Below are 19,364 nucleotides of genomic sequence, written 5' to 3'. Positions count from 1 at the left end.
CACAGAGGCAAAGTACAAGTTCTTAGTTCAAAACATCAGTGTTTATTCACACGTGAAAGCAAAACAAAAACGCAAGTTGCTTAGTGATCGCTCACAAACATAAAAAGTTCATATACAACAGTGGCTTTTTCTCCTGGGTGTTACTCTGTTGGAAGTTCTGCTTTGTCAAGTCCACAGGCAGGCGTTAGGCGGCCTGTTCGCCCTCACAGGGGTTTGAGCCCTCCAGCCCGACTCAAGACGCAGATCCCAACACAGCTCTCAGATCACAGCACACAGACCTCCTGAGCTACTCTTAGACAGAGGTAATCCTCTCCACCTGGCAGTGCTGGCTGGTTTTTATGCCTGGCAAAACCCAGCCTGGAACATGGGGAGTAGTCACCCACCCAGCACTTTGACTACTCCCAGTAAGAGGCGTCCCGGATCAGCTATTATAGCCATACTAAGTATCAAGGTGTCAATGTCAAACAGAAACTGCTGCTGACACATAAAAACAGGCTCTTACTCCACCGAGGCCAGGAACCTCCTTGTACCTTTTTACAGGTGTTACACCCTCTCCTATTTCTGTGCTTTTCTGTTCCCTCAGCCAAATAAGTATTATATGCTGTGGGCTCAGCTCCACTATACAGCGAGGACGAGCTACTAGAGGACAGTCAGCAGCTACTGGCCAGCCAAGATGTGGAGGAGACATCCGCCGCTTCCTCTGGTAGGTGGGCAAGTGGTGATGAGGAGAGTGGCGTGGGAGCTGGTGTTGCGATCGGTCAGGCTTCTGACCCAGAGACGGTTGAGGAGGACATCAGTGACGTGCAGACAGTACTCGATGATGATGATGTAGCTGATCGCACTTGGGAGACGGGTGAATTAGGGGCTATATCATCAACGGAAGAATAGGGTGGCAGCTTGCCCGTGAGGCAGCAGCGGAGCCAGCAAGTTGCTAGCCTGGCCGGGAGTCAGCAGGGTAGCAGCAGTGGGAGGTCGGGAGCCAAACATGCCCGGTGTAGACCACCCGCTTTGCAGGAGCCTCCCTGCACAGAAAGTAGTGGTGCAGGGGTTCACGGAAGCAGCGGCGGTAGCAGGCAGTCAGTCAGTGCGGAGTGTTGGGGGTAAAATCACCTACTCGGCTGTGTGGTAGTTTTTTGCTAAGCCGCTGTAGGAGGTGAACATGGCCATTTGTAGAATCTGTGGGCAGTAGGTGAAGCATGGCTAGGGTGCCAATATTGGTACCACGGCCCTGCGTCAACATATGCAGCGTCACCATAAAGCGGCCTGGCAGAACAGTGGCTCTGATGTGGTGGTCCAGCCTGCGACAGCAACCGCTTCATCACCCAGTGGCACGCACCCGATTTCAGGCAGTCAAGGCTCCGCCACCTCAGCCGAAGGGAGCTGTCCGTCTTTCCCATCATCTGCTGGACCTGATGCTCCTGCTCCTCGTCAGTCATATTCCATCAGCAATTGATCACCGAAGCGATTGCGAAGAGACAACAGTATGCGTGCACTCATCCAACGGCGCAGAAGCTGAATGTGCACCTGGCTGGTGCTGCAGTCCCTCCCATTCCAAGTGGTGGACTCTGCACCTTTCAGAAAAATGATGGCTTGTGCAGAACCGAGCTGGAGAGTCCCAAACCGTCATTTCTTTGCCAAAAAGGTAGTACCAGCCCTGCACAAATATGTAGAACAGAAGGTGGGCCAGTCCTTGAGCCTGTTGGTGTCTGCCAAAGTGCACGGCAGCGCAGACGTTGTAACTATGGTCAGTGACAATACATGTCCTTTATGGCCCACTGGGTGAATGTGGTATCTGCACAGCCACACCAGCAACTTGGCCAGGTGACGCCGCTTCCGCCTCCATGTTCTCACGTCGTTGGTCCTGCGACAATGTCCACCTCTGCCTCCTCATCCTCCACCATGTCCTCAGCCTCCACTGCAGGTACAATTCACAGTGCCCCTCCAGCATACCACATGTGCAGGGCACGGCGGTGTCACGCTGTTCTGCACCTTGTTTGCCTGGGTGAAGGGAGTCACACAGTGGAAGAACTGCTCCGGGTCCTTCATCAAGAAGTCGAATCCTGGCTTTCTCTGCGACAACTGAAAATCGGAAGCATGGTGACCGACAACGGGAAGAACATGGTGTCGGTGCTGCATTAAGGAGGGCTGAGCCATGCGCCCTGCATGGCACACGTGTACAATCTGGTTGTCAAGCAGTTCCTGAAGTCTTCCACCCATCTGCAAGACATCCTAAAAATGGCCAGGAAACATTGCATGCACTTCAGCCACTTGTACACAGCAAAGCACACCCTCCTTAAGCTGTAGCAGCAGAACGGCACCCCTCAACATAGGCTGATATGCAACATTTCCACCTGTTGGAATTCCACCCTCCATATGTTGGACCGACTATACGAACAGAGAAAGGCCATAAAAGATTTCTTGATGATCCAAGCGGACAGGAGTACTCCCCTGTGTAACTTCAATGTCAACCAGTGGCAGCTCATGCGTGACACCTGCCGTTTTATCAGGCCTTTTGAGGAGGCCACGTTATTTGTCAGTCGCCAGGACTACGGGATGAACAAAGTCATTCCACTGCTTTATGTCCTGGAACAGATGCTGGTAAATCTGGCTAGTCAGGGGTCTGGAGACGTGGCGCCTAGATCTCCTGGCCACATGAGCCCTGGGGGGGGGCTGAACTGGAGGAGGAGGAGGACATTGGAGCACAAGCAATGTGTAGCAAAATGGGTGGTTTTTCTACACACGGGTGACAGTAGAGGAGGAGCAGGAGCAGCCAGAGGAGCTACAGGGCGATGAGAAAGACGAGGCAGAGGACCCAGACACACAGTGGCAGTATGCAGTGGAGATGGAGGCAGAGAGTCCCTCCAAGTCACTTGCAGAAATGGCCTGATGCATGCTCACTTGCTTGCGTAGTGACAGCCGAATTGTCACCATTCGGCAGAGGGATGACTTCTGGCTCTCCACCTTGTTGGACCATCGCTACCGGTCCAAAATGGGGAGCCTTTTTTACACCCGCTGAGAGGGAGGACAAACTGAACTACTATAGAGACATCCTATATAGTCAGTTGGCCGCTGCCTATCTGTGCCATCGTCCATCCTCTCGCAGGTCTGACCGGGGGGCCCTCTGCGCTCACGTTCCTCTGCCATGGCTGTTGTGGCAGGGTGGGGGGGGGGGGGGGTTGACACGTTTCGGCTCAGTCTTAGTCAGGGAGAGCTGGAGAGCAGAAGGGAGAGATAGTGTAGGGCGTGAAATAGGAATATTTTAGCTTTTATACTTGTTATAGACCCAAAAGTCCTCCTAAATAGCTTGAAATTGTTTGGCCGCTGCAGACAGCGACATTATCCGCGCTACATCTCCTGTCTAACGTGTGCGCAGCCTAAAAATATCTGTGACATCCAGTGTACTTTTTCCGTAGACTGTGTCCACTGCAGATAGTTACATTACCTGCGCTACATCTCCTGTATAACATTTGCATATCCGAAATATCAGTGACATTCAGTCTAATTTTTTTGTTGCTGGTGGCAGCGACATTACCTGCGCTACATCTCCAGTATAACGTTATGGTGACAGCGACATTACTTGCGCTATACCTCCTGTATAACGTTTGTGCAACCTAAATATCAGTGACATTCATTCAGTGTAATTTTTTATTAGGCGGTGGTGACAGTGACATTACTTGCGCTATACCTCCTGTTAAACGTGTGCGCATCCTAAAAATATCTGTGACATTCTGTGTACTTTATTTGCGCATACACTTACACAACCTGCGCTACTGTAAGTGTGACATACTTGCAAGCATATATACCATTTAATACGAAAAAGGCGAGCAGTAAGGGATAGGGAAAAAGCCATGCTGCTGATGGTGCATGCAGAGGCTGTGGCCCTGGGCTGGGTGAAACTGTGCCTGCTACCAGAGCACAAGAAACACACTCATCCACGATACCTAGCTTCATGTCCCAGTTTGCAGGGCTGCGCAGGACACCACTCTCGAAGTCAGACCAGTGTGACCAGGTGGTCGGTTGGATTGCAGCAGATAATGTTTCCAGTCGATTAAGCACCACCCTGTCTTCCACAAAGTCCAGTCGCTGTAGCCAAGAGTCTGGTCAACAGAATCATCACCCTGATCCTCCTTCCTCCCACCATGGAGAGTCTTGGCAAACAAGTGATCCCACACTGTATTATTCCGAGGAGCTGTTTTCATCGCCATTCCTTAATTTGGGACTTTCACCAAGCCCGCTTGAAGAGGGACATGAGGAGATCTTGTGCCCCGATTCCCAAACTCTGGAGCATCCACAGTCAGAAGAATATGACGGTGGGGAACGGCATTTAGTGTTTCACAAGGTGGATGATGATGATGAGACACAGTTGCCAATAAGTCAACCGCAATTAGTGTCTCAAGAGGTTGATGATGAGGATGAGACACAGTTGTCAATAAGTGAGGTTCTTGTTAGGTCAACAAGTCAGGAGGATGACCAGAGTGAGGAAGTGGAAGAGGAGGTGGTGGACGATGAAGTCACTGACCCAACTTGGGAAGGTGACAAGCCGAGTGAGGACAGCAGTAGAGAGGGAGGGATCCGCAGCACCGCAACAGGCTAGAAGAGGCAGTGGGGTGGCAAAAGGGAGAAGGCGGACCACACCAAACAGGCCCGCAACTGTTCCCCGAAGCACCCCCTTGCGGCAATCTCCCTTGCCAAGGGGTAGGTGTTTCACAGTCTGGTGCTTTTTTGAGGAAAGTGCGGAAGATAAAAGAATTCTCATTTTCAACCTGTGCTATACAAAATGAGCAGGGGTGTGAATACTAGCAACCTCACCACCACGAGCATGATCCGCCACATGGCATCAAAGCACACTAATAGGCGGGCCGAACGCCTGGGTCCACAACCAGTGTCTGTGGGTCACACCACTGCCTCCTCTTCCACTGTGTTACGTGCTGGCCAATCCCCTGTCCAAGACGCAGGCCCGGATACCTCCCACCATGCACCTGGACCTTAGCAAGCACCATCAGCTAGCACTTCCACTTCTGTGTCCCAGCTCGGCGTACAGATGTCTATACCCCAAGCCTTTGAATGAAAGCGCGAATACCCAGCCACCTACCCACAGGCCACAGCACTAAATGCACACCTTTCCAAATTGCTAGCCCTGGAAACGTTGCCATTTAGGCTTGTGGACACTGAGGCCTTCCTTAGCCTGATGTCGGCGGCCATCCCGCAGTACTCTGTCCCCAGCCACCAATATTTTTCAAAGTGTGCAGTTCCAGCCTTACACCAGCATGTGTCCTGTAACATCACCCGTGCCCTGACCAACTCCGTTATTGGAAAGGTCCACTTAACGACTGACACATGGACAAATCCTTTCGGCCAGGGATGCTATATTTCCCTGACGGCACACTGGGTGAACGTTGTGGAGGCCTGGAGTGAGTCGTACCCTGGGATGGCACATGTGCTACAGACGACAAGGATTGCGTGCCCTACTTCCATCAGGTTTTCCGCCTGGCACCTATGTTAGTGGCTGCAACCCCCCAGTTCTCCTCCTTCGCTTCCACTTCCACCTCTGAATTATCATCTTGCAGCACCAGTCAGTAGCTGGAAGCAGTGTAGCACTGCAGTGGAGAAGCAGCAACAGGCTGTGCTTAAACTGATTTGCTTAGGTGACAAACAGCACACCGCCGCAGAGCTGTGGGCGGGGGTAAGAGACCAGACTGAGCTGACCACTCAACCTACAACCAGTCATGGTTGTGTCTGACAATGGCCGTAACTTGGTGGCGGCTTTGGAGCTCAGCAAGCTCACACACATACCAGTGCCTAGCCCACGTGTTCAACCTACTGGTTCAGCGGTTTCTCAAAACCTACCCCAATTTGCCTGAGCTACTGGTGAAGGTGCACCGCGTGTGTGCCCATTTCTGCAAGTCATCAACAGCTTCCGCCGGTCTGGCAACGCTGCAGCAGCGCTTGCAATTGCCAGCTCATCGACTGTTGTGCGACGCGAGCCACGCGCTGGAACTCCATGTTCCACATGTTGGCCAGGCTTTGTGAGCAGCAGAGGGCAGTAGTGGAATACCAGCTGCAACATGGTCGTCGCCTTTCCAGTCAGCTTCCGCTCTTCACAAGCGTCAAGTGGGCATGGATATCTGACCTCTGTGAGGTTTTACGCAACTTTGAGGAATCAACACAGATAGTGAGCGGTGATAACGCTATTATTAGCGTCACCATCCCACTTCTGTGTCTACTCAAACGCTCGCTGCTCACAATTAAGGCCGACACTTTGCATGTGGAAGAGGTGGAAACGGAGGAAGACATTACACAGGGCGATAGCCAGACCACCCTCAGTTCATCTTCTCAGCGCGAATTGGATGATGAGGAGGAGGAGACGGTTGCCTCCGCTACAGAGGGTAGTACCCATGGAAGTTAAATTTCATCTGCTCAGTGTGGATGGGTAGAAGAGGAGGAAGAGGATGAGGAGATTGAGAGTCATCCTCCTGATGAGGACAGCAAAGTCTTGTCTGTTGGAACTCTGGCACACATGGCTGACTTTATGTTAGGCTGCCTTTCCCGTGACCCTCACGTTGTACGCATTTTGGCCAATACTGATTACTGGTTGTTCACCCTTCTCGACCCCCGCTACAGAACTTCTCATCTCTCATTCCTGTGGTGGAGAGGACAAGCAAAATGGTGCAATACCAGAAGGTCCTTGTGGAAAAATTGCCCCAAAAAACAGGCTGCAGAGTATGTAGTTCCTTGGCCAACCGAGGAGGGGAGACGAGGGGAACACACAGCAGTTCCAACAGAGGCAGAGCAACACTCTCCAAGGCCAGTTTTATAACTCAACCTGATGCGTGGCCTAGTGTCACAAGGAGGGAAACATTTTGGAAGTTGGTGAAGGAGTAGGTAGCAGACTGTGTCTCACTGCGCCTGCACCGAATACTGAGGGGGACGGCAGACGGGGCCAGCAGGAGAACCAACGCTGGCCTGGCCCTGTCAATCAAGACAGAAGGGCGTGGAAATGAGGTGGGCGAACGGAGCCTCTAGGAGCAGGTGCAATTCCCCCCCCCCCCCCCCGCTCCTAGAGGCTCATTTGCATATAATAAAAGTTAAAATTACACGAAAAACGGGGGCATACTTAAAAGAAATGCAGAGTTAAATTTAGGTGACATTTTAATATCTCTAATGTCAGCCTGTTTAATAGCAAAAATTGGGGTGACAGAAACCCTTTAAGTAATAATTTATACAAATGTGCAATCTTAGTATAAATTATTACTCAAGGCACTATTTATTTTTTCTTTATTTTTCTGTTCTTCTGACGGATCAGAAAAACAGAAAAATGATGTGAACTTGGCCTAACATCTGGCCATAGCGGTTGTTTACTACCATAGCGGATGTGAAAACCTACCAAAAAGGTAATAGCCAAACATAAGTAAAATGTTACTAATAAAAAAACTTAAATAAAAAGTCACATTACACCAATGGAGGGGGGCTGAAATAAGAAAAGAATTCCGTATCAGGGGGAGGCACCAAAATGAATATTTGTCCCGGGTGAAGGAAAGCCGAGTCACCCCCTTGTCGCTGATCCTGCTGACAAAAGGTGTCTGGTAGCCGTTTACCCCTCCCTTCCCATTTAGAACACGTGCACACTTGGCCAGGACATGTATGAGATGACGGCTTGGGAGGAATAAGTGTCAGCTATCTAGTGCAGGGATGGCCAACTAGAGGCTCTCCAGCTGTTGCAAAACTACAACTCCCAGCATACCCAGAGTACCTACAGCTATCAGCCTACAGCAAGGCATGGTGGGAGTTGTAGTTTCAAAACAGCTGGAGAGCCGCAGGCTGGCCATGCCTGATCTAGTGTGTGTGGTCCTTTTATATAAAAGACCATTTATGATGGACATTCCTACCCAACCAGGAACATTTCTGATTGTCCATGAATTTCCTCTACACCAACTATGTAGTGGCCAACGTTACAAACACAAAGAGCCAGAAAAAAACAAACGTATGACTACCAGGAGCCACAAGCTGTACATTTTTTTTTTTACACGAGTCACAGTATTTTTCTCCCTATAAGATGCACCTAGGTTTTAGCGGAGAAAAAAAGGAAAAAAAAATATTTTTTTTCTTATTTTTCATTAGCAGAGAAGAAAAGAAAAATGTTTTTTTTTCATCAGACCCCCAATGCTCATCTGACCTAAGATAGGATCCCCAATCCTCATCAGAACTCTAAATAAGACCCCAATGCTCAGATCAGACAACACAAATCAGACTCCCAGTATCAGACCCCCCATGCTCAGATCAGACCTCCATGCTAAGATCTGTCTCCCCCATGCTAAAATCTGACCGCCCCATACTCAGATTAGACTCCCCATGCTCAGACCAGACACCCAATGCTGAGCTCAGACCCCCATTGCTCAGATCAGGACCCCCCCCCCCATTCTCAGATCAGGACCCCCCCCATTCTCAGATCAGGACCCCCCCATTCTCAGATCAGGACCCCCCCATTCTCAGATCAGGACCCCCCCATTCTCAGATCAGGACCCCCCCATTCTCAGATCAGGACCCCCCCCATTCTCAGATCAGGACCCCCCCATTCTCAGATCAGACCCTCATTCTCAGTAATATAATTTAAAGAAATCGCCTACTTCTCCTGATCAGGCACCTGCTACTCTGCAGGTCTGACACGGTCTCCCTGTGGCCTGATGCGCACAAAAAACACCACAATTGCGATAGGGTGGATTTTTTTTGTATGCAAATCTGCACGGTGTGCAGGGACCCTTCTCAGATCAGCCACGGCTTTAGACCGCCGCTCCGCGATCTTCCGCTCCGCCTGGGAGGCAGAAACCACACGGCCGCCTGTGAAATTTGATGTGGTGCAGATTTGTGTGCAGGGTACAGTCTCTCGAGTGAGGGTATACAAATCGCTGTGGTTACCACCCACGCTGCAAGGACCAGCAGCCCCAGTCAAATAAATGGACCTTCATTTTTAGGATCGGTGAAGGTCCCAGCGGTTGGATGGTGTCTGTTAGAGATGTAAGATGACAATACCCCTTTAATGACAGGTCTGTGGTGGTAACTGCTTGCACCCCCATGTATTAACAATTCTGGAGCTTCTATTCTTAGGGACTCTATGCTGGCCCATTCCTTTATTATTCCTACTAGATGTTACAAAGGAATTGCTAGCAGTTTGCAATGAAGGTCCAGAAGGGCGTTACCAGCTAGAAGGAAGTCTCTGTAGAGTCTGACATCAACCAATCGCAGGTACACAACCCCAACTGGTAACACCCTTCTGGACCTTTATGGCTAGATGCTCCAGAATTGTTATTACATGGGGGATGCATGAAGTTACTAAAACTAACCTGCCAGGGGAGGTGATAAGTCTTCTTTTTTAATAAAAGGGGTACGGTCACCTTACATTTCTAACAGATGCCATCACTTTCTGACTGATGAGGGTCCAGATGCCAGGACCTTCACCGCTCCTAAAAAAAATGAAGGGACATTCACTTGACTGGGGCTTCTGGTGCATTACATGAAGAGGGATATAAGAGGAGAAGACTACAATTCCCAGCATGTCCAGACTGTTATTATGTGATACTGGAGGACATTACAGGGAGCAGGTATAAGAGGAGAGAACTACAGCTCCCAGCATTTCTAGGAGGTTATCATGGGCTAGCAGAAGACATTACAGGGAGTGAGAAGGAAAGAACTACAACTCCTAGTATTTGACAAGTTATGTTAGGCTACTTTCACACTAGCGTTGTTTGAATCCGGCGGGCAATTCCGTCGCTGGAACTGCCCGCCAGATCCAGAAAAACTTGTAAAAACGGATTACATTTAAATCAGGATTCTGATGACAATGAAAAAAATGCATCGGAAAAAACGGATCCGCCATTTATGGACTTTTTTCGGGTTTAACATGCAAAAGCCGGATCCGGTTTGAGCTAACACACAGCGCCGGATCCGGCGTTAATGCAAGTCAATGGGGAAAATGCCGGATCCGGCGTTCAGTCAAAGTGTTCCGGATTTTTGGCCGGAGGTAAAAATACAACATGCTACGGTTTTCTGAAAAGCCTGATCAGTAAAAAAAAAAAAAAAAAAAAAAAAAAAAAAAAAGGACTGAGCTGAAGACGTCCTGATGCATCCTGAACGGATTACTCTCCATTCAGAATGCATGGGGATAAAACTGATCAGTTCTTTTCCGGATTCGAGCCCCTAGGACGGAACTCTGCGCCGGAAAAGAAAAACGCTACTGTGAAAGTACCCTGACTTGTCACATACATGCAGCACAGGAGCTCCGCCCACATGGTGACATCAAGCAGGTCCTTCACCATTTCTTTGCACTGCTGAGCGCTCTCTCAGTGGATAAATGGGGTGACATTGGCTGGAGTGGAGAGAGAGAAAGTTAAACAGTCTGGGAAGGTTTGCGAGAAGCTGCTGCCTCCATAGAGTCCGACAGTGATGCAGCGTTAACTCCCCTCCCCCACAGAGCCCATCTCCAGCCGAAGATGGACATGAAGGGAGTGAGGAGACCCTTCACTGACTGCAGATGTCCATGAAGTAAAGACTACAGACAAACTTTCCAGAGCAAGTGATTCTTCATTTTTCCATTTTTTTCAGGGTTTGGTGACCCTTTAAGACTGAAGAGAGGAAAAACTTGACATAACAAATGTCTATACAATAAGGCTCTTCAAAGACATGGAATTGGTCTCGCCGTACGCTTCATATCTATAAAAAAAAATGGGGCTCGTATAGCAGTATAGTCACCTGGACGGGCACGAGGCTGGTAAGACATTGTGTGGGGCATATTCTGTCTCATGCCCCCATGATAAATGTCCCCACACAAAGCCTCCTCCAAAATGCAGAACGTAGAGGCGTCTTGGGTTGAGTCTCAGCGGTTGTCACACTGGAGGTATACATGACCCTCCATGGGAAAAGCTGCAACAGGGACCTCCGATGGCTTCCATTAGATCAGGCGTCAGCAACCTCCGCCACTCCAGCTGTAGTGAGACCACCACTCCTAACATGCTCCACTCACTTCCAGGCAAGTTCCTAGAGCAGCTGAGTAAGGGTGCATGCTGGGAGCTGTGGTTTCGCAACAGCAGTTAGGAGTGATGGAAGTTGCATCAGATGCATCAAAAAGACGTCCAGGCACCAGAAACCTTCAGTTGTGTTAAGGAAGATCCCTTAACGGAATGAAGTTTGTGGAGGTCTTCAGATAGTCCCACGGGTCCAATGGCATGGAGAATATCTCCTGAGGTCAAGGTATCTCTGTATCCATAGTGTAGATGTGCATCAGCTCAGATATGATGCAGTCTATGGTCTCCCTGCTGAGGTCTTCACTGAACACCTAGAAGACAAAAGAGAAAAAAAATAAAAATAATAACCGCCGGCACTCCAGCTGTTCTAAAACTACAACTCCCAGAATCCTCCTTTCACTTCTATGGGAGTTACAAGAACAGCCGAGCAAGTGTGAATGCTGGGAGTTGTAGATTCACAGCATCTGAATCCCTGTCCTAGGCTAAGGTGCGTGTGCAGACAACAGCTGATTGGCGGGGGGGGGGCCCAGGTGTCAGACGCCCACCGCTCAGATACTGATGGGCAACCTGCACCACTTCAGCTTGTTGTGAAACTACAACTCCCAGCATGCACAATTGCTCCGCTCTTATCAGAACTCTCATAGGAATAAATGGAGAATGCTGGGAATTGTAGTTTCACAACAGCTGGAGTGCCGCAGTTTGCCCATCAGTATCTGATCGGTGGAGGTCTGACACCCGGGACCCCCACCGAGTATAAAAGTCTTGGAAAACCCCTTTAAAGTTATTACAACACATACATAGTAGAGGGGCACTCCAGACAGAACGGCTGCTGTGGCCCAGTGTCCGTGGAACACCGTCTGTGAGATACCGCATTTCAGGAGCGCGCGGCGTCATTGGTTGCTATGACGCCGTGCGTTTCTTGCCGCCGCTGCTGTACAGCAATACAAACGTATGGCGCTGTGCCTGGTAAGCTGCGAGAAGGCCGCGGTGCTCCGGTGAATGGTGGCAGTGTCGGGTGTCGGACCCCCATCAATCAAATACTGATGACCTATCCCCAAGATGAGTCATCAATATTTGACTCCAGGAAAAGTCCTATAAGAGGACTTGCAGATGTCTTACTTTGCTTTGGGTTTTTACAACAGAAATTTTGTCACTTTTAGGGCACGCCCTTTCCGGTAAGACAACCCTCCTCGTCGACCATGTCGAAAAAAAAAACTAGAAAAAAAAAACAAACTGTCTACAGCACGAGATGCAGCAGTTTGCATCAAAGTCGAATCTGGGCCTCTGTGTTATGTCTAGTGCAGGGCCTCAGGGGGCGGAGCATGGCACAGGACTCTGCTATCCAGGTGTCATGCTCCGCCCCCTCAAGTCATGCACTAGACATAGCAGATTTATGAAAATTGTCTAAAAGATAAACTTCATAGCAACCAGTTACACCACAGCTTGTGCACTGTAAGGGCGCATGCACACAAACTGCGTTTTGCGGATCTTCCGGCCCATAATAGATCAGTCCTATTCTTATTCGTAATTCGGACAATAATAGGACATGTTGTATTTTTTTGGCGGAACGACCACGTGGACACGGAATGCACACAGTTATTTCCGCTTTTTGGCGGCCCCGTTAAAGTGAATGGTTCCGCATATGGGCCGTATAAAAAAACGGAATGGACACGGAAAAAAAATCTAAAAAAAAAATCAGTTCCCATTCAAGCGATTGTCGGCATCGGAAACCACACGGTGGACATAGCCTTCTGCTTCCGGCACTGGGACAGGGTCAGGGAAGCACTGCCATGTGTGGGAGGATAAAGTAACCGTGTCCATCCCTGTCCACCAAGCATTCCTGTACTTAGGAGGTCCTCACCTTCCACCATTGAGTTTCTGCACTCTCATTGCCCGGAACGTCCACGCCGTAGCACTGCAGAGCAAAGAACAAGACAGCGACAGCTACGTGCTGCGCCTGATAGCGGAGGCAGATGTCCCCATGGTAGCTGTCCCTGAGAAGGGCCCAGGAAGCGATGGCGATCGGCGTGCGCTCCCAGCTGTGCCGGTTCATCCAGTTCTTTAAGGACACGAGGTAATGCAGCAAATACTACAAAGAAGAATACACAGACGACGATGAGCTCCAGGTCGTAGGTCCATACCCCTCTGCCAGGGACCCCTAGGGATCGTTCATCAATTGTTAAATTCTGGAATACCCCTTTAACCCCTTAGTGACCACCAACATGCCTTTGTACGGCGGTCACTAAGGAGACTTAGGCGGGCCGCTGCCTTTTTACAGCGGCCCAGTCTAAGTGTTACATAGTTCGCCCGTGTAGCGGAGGCTTGGCTCTAACATTAGAGCCGCGCTCCTGCTCTAAAGACCTGGACCAGCAAAAGTGCCGATCCAGGAACTCCTTAGATGCCGTGGCTAATAGTGAATGCAGCATCTAAGGCTAGTTTCACACTAGCGGCAAGGAACTCCGGCAGGCTGTTCCGGTGGGTGAACAGCCTGTCAGGATCCGTGCTGCCGCTAGTACACGCGTGCCCCTGGACTACCGCTCCGTCCACATTGACTATAATGGGGGCGGGCCGGAGTTCCGGTGGCAGCACGGCAAACATGCAGAGAGGCGGCCGGAATAAAACTACATGTCGTAATGTTATTCCGGCCGCCTCTCGGCATGCTTGCCGTGCTGCCGCCAGATTTCCAGCACGCCCCCATTACAGTCAATTGGGCCGGAGCGGTAGTCAGGGGGCACTTGTGCACTAGCGGCAGCACGCATCCGACAGGCTGTTCACCCGCCGGAACAGCCTGCCGGAGTTCCTTGCCTAATCAGGGCCCAGGTCCGCCTGCTGTGTATCCTAGGAAAAAAAATTACAAAAATAAAATCCCCTTCACATACTTGGTACTGTTGCGTCCGTAATGACCAGCACTACACAGTTATCGTGAATGCCTCAAAAAAAAAAAAAAAAAATAAAAAGAATTGCTGGTTTTTGCTTAATTATCATTAAAAATAAATAAAAAAAAGAAAGCGATCAAAAAGTGTAATGTATGTATCCTCAAAATGGGTCTTGAGATGAAAAAATTGTTTGGTGGTTAAGACCCAAGCAGGCTGGTCACTAAGGGATATTCCAGTTGTGACGAGTTAAAGGGGCGGTCTGGCCTAGGAGACAACAACCCCAGTAGTAAAAATCAGTGCCCAGTAATAAAAAATATAAAAAACTCAACTATCCCCAGCCCTACCTTTGCTGACCACTGCCCCATTTCCAGCTGCTTCCGTTCCCCCAAGACCGACAGTAGCTTGGTCCCATGACTGCTGAGGCCAGCGATTGGCGACAGCACTCACGGGATCAAGCTACTTCTGGTCCAACAGGGACGGGAAACGGCAGGGCGCTGGAACAATCAGGGCTATGGACAAGGGAATCATTTTTTCTTCAACTTGCCACTGGTTCGGACCATTGGGGTTGTCGTCTACTAAGCTGGACAACCCCTTTAAGTAGGGGAGACCCGGGGTCTGACCGCCGGGACTCTCACCTATGAGAACGGGAGACCTGTGTCCACGTATGACCGGAGCGTTGGTCGAGCATGCTTGCCACCGCTTCCTTCATCTCAGAAGTGCCAGGGACAGCAGAGCACAACGCTTCGCTATCCCCGGTAGTCGAATAGACTTTGATGGTGGAAAACAATGGAGACTGTTCGGAATCGCTCACCTTGTGTGGATGGATGAAGGAGACGCGGAAGTGTAAGAGGCGGAGCATCAATAGCTCGCACTGCACGATGCTGTCCCGCAGCTCCCAGAACTTGGCATCCACTTCAAGGGGGTCACTCCCTGGATTCAGATACCTGGCGAAAGAAAAAGCGCCTCAGACCAAATTCTCCTCGGAGGCTCCTGGACTGTAAGGCTCTGGTCACACCACGCCTACTAAATTCAGCATGGAATCTACGCATTTTTGTTAACGCTTTTTTTTTTTTAACCAATGGGCATTTACTACAATACAAAACTGCATTTTCAGCCGGTGGTTTTTCCATGTAAAAAAAACGCACTGGAAAAGGGCAAAAAAAACGCAAGGACACTTACGCAGTGTTTTTTTTTTATGCTTCCTGTTCAATTTAATGGAAGATTCAGCATGTGGGGGGGAAAAAAGCAAGTCCTCCTTCCCACTGAAAAGAATGGGAGGCTGTTTTGAGGCCCAAATGGTCCAATATCAGTGCCAAAAAATCTGTGTGAACTGGCCCTTAAAGGGCATCTGTCAGCAGTTTTGTACCTATGACACTGGCTGACCTGTTGCATTGTACTTGGCATCTGAGTTGGTCCCATGTTCATATGTGTCCGCATTGCTGAGAAAAATTATGTTTTAATATATGCAAATGAGCCTCTAGGAGCAACGGGGGCGTTGTCGTTACACCTAAAGGCTGTGCTCTCTCTGCAACTGCCGCGCCCTCTGCACTTTGATCGACAGGGCCAGGCAGTGACGATGTTTACACTGCTTGGTCCTCTTAATGAAAGTGCAGAGGGCGCAGCAGTTTACAGAGAGAGCAGAACCTCTAGGTGTAATGGCAACGCCCCCGTTGCTCCGAGAGGCTTATTTGCATATCTTAAAACATAATTTTCCTCAGCAATGCGGGCACATATGAACATGGGACCAACACAGATGCCAAGTACAATGTAACAGGTCAGCCAGTGTCATAGGTACAAAACTGCTGACAGATGCCCTTTAATTTTCATCATAGAATAAGAGCATAGATCACTCCTGTTCTCAGGCAATACTGGCGCCTGCTTAGCCAGAATGAAAGACCTCTACAGAGCGTATAAAGCCCTTTGGCACTGCTCAGAGATTTCTATTAGTGAAAGTAAGACAACGTTCCTTTAGTCTTAATGCAGTGTAAAGTATGGAGGAGAGTCGTGAGTTGGATTTACTAAGTTCTGATCTGTGGACCCTCGCTATGTCTTAGCCCCCGGCTGCACAGCTCCGATGTCCTGTTACTTCTCACCTGTGACACACATTAATGATGTCCCTCGTTCTGAGATGTTGCTCCTCTACCTTCCCAGCCAGGTAGATGGCGGACATGGCCACGAGGTGCGGGTCATAGGCATCTAAGGTGGTCTCATGGAAGAACTTGTGATAGACCGTGCAAGCCGTAGCTATGGGGATGGACTGCATCCCGAGCTTCACCCCTGCAAGAGATGATGAGAGTGATAAGTGCAGCACAGGGAAATGTGTCAGGTCCTGTCACCACGATGGTCTAATCACAGACAGGACCGAACAGACCAGTAGTGGTCACTCCGCCACACCATAGAGCCTGAAATGCAGTCCTTAGTGTGTTGGCGGGCCACCGCAGCCCTCCCTCTGCGCGCGTCGGTGGGCCACCGCAGCCCTCCCTCTGCGCGCGTCGGTGGGCCACCGCAGCCCTTCCTCTGCGCGCGTCGGTGGGCCACCGCAGCCCTCCCTCTGCGCGCGTCGGTGGGCCACCGCAGCCCTCCCTCTGCGCGCGCGCCACCGGGCCACCGCACCCCTCCCTCTGCGTGCGCCGGCGGGCCACCGCACCCCTCCCTCTGTGTGCCGGCGACCACCGCAGCCCTCCCTCTGTGTGCCGGCGACCACCGCAGCCCTCCCTCTGTGTGCCGGCGACCACCGCAGCCCTCCCTCTGTGTGCCGGCGACCACCGCAGCCCTCCCTCTGTGTGCCGGCGACCACCGCAGCCCTCCCTCTGTGTGCCGGCGACCACCGCAGCCCTCCCTCTGTGTGCCGGCGACCACCGCAGCCCTCCCTCTGTGTGCCGGCGACCACCGCAGCCCTCCCTCTGTGTGCCGGCGACCACCGCAGCCCTCCCTCTGTGTGCCGGCGACCACCGCAGCCCTCCCTCTGTGTGCCGGCGACCACCGCAGCCCTCCCTCTGTGTGCCGGCGACCACCGCAGCCCTCCCTCTGTGTGCCGGCGACCACCGCAGCCCTCCCTCTGTGTGCCGGCGACCACCACAGCCCTCCCTCTGTGTGCCGGCGACCACCACAGCCCTCCCTCTGTGAGCCGGCGACCACCACAGCCGTCCTCTGTGTGCCGGCGGCCACCACACCCCTCCCTCTGTGAGCCGGCAACCACCACAGACCCCCCTTTGTGTGCCAGCTCCATAGCGATTCCCAGCACAGCCACTGGAGGCGCTCCTTACCAGCCTCCATTATAAACCTAATGATCCTGAAGTGGGTCTTGGCATCGCGGTCTTTATCAGGTGGCGCTGCGCTGGACGACTCCTCCATCTCTCCGCTGCCAGGAAAAGAACAGAGAATGTTACTGGGATAAGGTAAGTGCCCCCCTCCTCCTGCAGTCTTCTCCCATCATTACAGGATAGTAGAATCCGCTGTTCACACGCGGCAGATTTTGTTGCAGCAATTTCTGTGACTGAAAATCAGTTCCATGAATGAGAAAGACGCTGAACTGTCTGCAAGAAACCTGCTGCGTGTGAACGCGCCCTTCTGAGTCAGTGGGATCCGTCCAAAATACAGTATAGAGACACCACCCCGGCATACATCCCATAATACCACGTTACCATGGCGATCCATAGCGCTTCAGTTTAGCACCATGTGGATAAAATACGTGACAACCGACAACCAGTCATCTCTGCCTCCAATGGGGGTTGTCACCCAGCTGACAACCTTTCTAGAGTGCCAGCCATACTGGTTGTTGTCACCCAGCTTTCCCAGACACTGATGGATATTTATCATCTCGAGCTTCAGAACCAGAACTGAGCTGAGACTACAAGCCCCAGCATGCACGGGCACAGAATGGTGGGAGTCGTAGTCCCTATACCTGATCTGCAGGAGTTTCAGCAGCCGAACCTAGAGCTGGAAACCAACGATCCCCACATGGGGGGGAAATGAGAGGGCCTTCGGTGACGTCACGGTCAGGTGATCAGTCACATGACCGGAGGGAGGGCCGTTTGGTAGGAGGCTTGCTGTGGATAAATGGGGGAGTGACGCCTTCATGCTGCAGAGCTGTGTGTGTCGTGACTGCAGTAGTGGAGTGGGTGAGCATGCGCAGTAGGTTGCTGATGCAGGTAGAGCTGGTTTTGTAATGTGTGCAGTATGTGTAGCAGAGCTGTGTGTGTAATCTGTATGGCCATTCCATGTGTAGTGTTGTGTGTGCAGTGCTGATTGCATGCATGTGTTTGTGTAGCAGAGCTGTGTGTGTGTAATGTGTGCACATTAGGTATAGTGGTTGTGTGTAATGTGTGCTACAAATCTATATATAGTGGTTGTGTTGCAGAGCTGTGTATGTGTGCACTATATCTGAGTGTGTTGTGTGCAGTGCTGATCATGCTCGTGTTTGTGTAGCAGAGCTGTGTGTGAAATGCGCGCAGCAAATATGTGTAGCAGCACTGTGTGCAATAGTAGTGCAGCAGAGCTGTGTGAGTGCATGCTAGTGAGGAGTGTGGTAGGGTGCAAGCACACGACGTGGCCATTACCATGAACCCCGAGTAAATGGCTTATTTCCAGTGAGCTGGTACTGCGCTACATCTCCGCACCCTGAAGCTGTGCGTGTTTTATGTTTGGAACAATGATGTGTGTGCGTGCATGTAGCAGAGCTGTGTGTGCGCGTGCGTGTAACAGAGCTGTGTGCATGCGCGCGCGCGCAGCAGAACTGTGTGCATGCGCGCGCAGCAGAACTGTGTGCATGCGCGCGCAGCAGAACTGTGTGCATGCGCGCGCGCGCAGCAGAACTGTGTGCATGCGCGCGCGCGCAGCAGAACTGTGTGCATGCGCGCGCGCGCAGCAGAACTGTGTGCATGCGCGCGCGCGCAGCAGAACTGTGTGCGCGCGTGCGTGTAGCAGAACTGTGTGTGTGTGTGTGTGTGTGTGTGTGTGTGTGTGTGCGCGCGCGCGCGTGTGTGTAGTGTAGCAGAGCTGTGTGTGTGCGCATGTAGCAGGCTGTGTGTGTAGTGTAGCAGAACTGTGTGTGTGTGTGCGCGCGTGTAGCAGAACTGTGTGTGTGCGCGTGTAGCAGAACTGTGTGTGTGTGTGCGCGCGTGTAGCAGAGCTGTGTGTGTGCGCGTGTAGCAGAGCTGTGTGTGTGCGCATGTAGCAGAGCTGTGTGTTTGTGTGCGCGCGTTTAGCAGAGCTGTGTGTGTGCGTGCGTAATGGGGGAGATTTATCTAAACTGGTGCAAAGGAAAACGCATTCCACCTTTCATTTCTCAGAGCTCCTTTGGTGGGGGTTCCTGGTGTCGGACCCCCACTGATCAGATACTCATCTGTAAGAAAATGGCGGAGAACCCCTTTAACCATTCCCATGGACCAGAGAAAATAGCGTGGTTTTATTTTTTTCAAATGATTTGGACTGTGAGAACGTCGCCCATGTGCGGTCCGTTTTTGTAAATTAT

General features: G+C 51.1%; 1 protein-coding gene across 1 annotated transcript; it reads right to left on the bottom strand.

The window, feature by feature from the left end:
* Positions 1-10,540: 10,540 nt before the first annotated feature.
* Positions 10,541-17,894, bottom strand: CCNQ (cyclin Q). The gene is made up of 6 exons (XM_044306495.1): positions 17,796-17,894; positions 17,158-17,252; positions 15,985-16,168; positions 14,703-14,835; positions 12,877-13,104; positions 10,541-11,326 (listed from the first exon to the last, which is right to left on the bottom strand). The coding sequence occupies exons 2-6, from the start codon at positions 17,243-17,245 to the stop codon at positions 11,237-11,239; spliced, it is 723 nt and encodes a 240-aa protein (XP_044162430.1). The 5' UTR covers positions 17,246-17,252; positions 17,796-17,894; the 3' UTR covers positions 10,541-11,236.
* Between the last annotated feature and the right edge of the window lie 1,470 nt (positions 17,895-19,364).

Source organism: Bufo gargarizans, chromosome 9 (assembly GCF_014858855.1).
Source record: "Bufo gargarizans isolate SCDJY-AF-19 chromosome 9, ASM1485885v1, whole genome shotgun sequence".
Lineage (NCBI taxonomy): Eukaryota > Metazoa > Chordata > Amphibia > Anura > Bufonidae > Bufo > Bufo gargarizans.
Note: the sequence above shows the minus strand (reverse complement) of the source record. Positions and strands in the feature narration are given on the sequence as shown.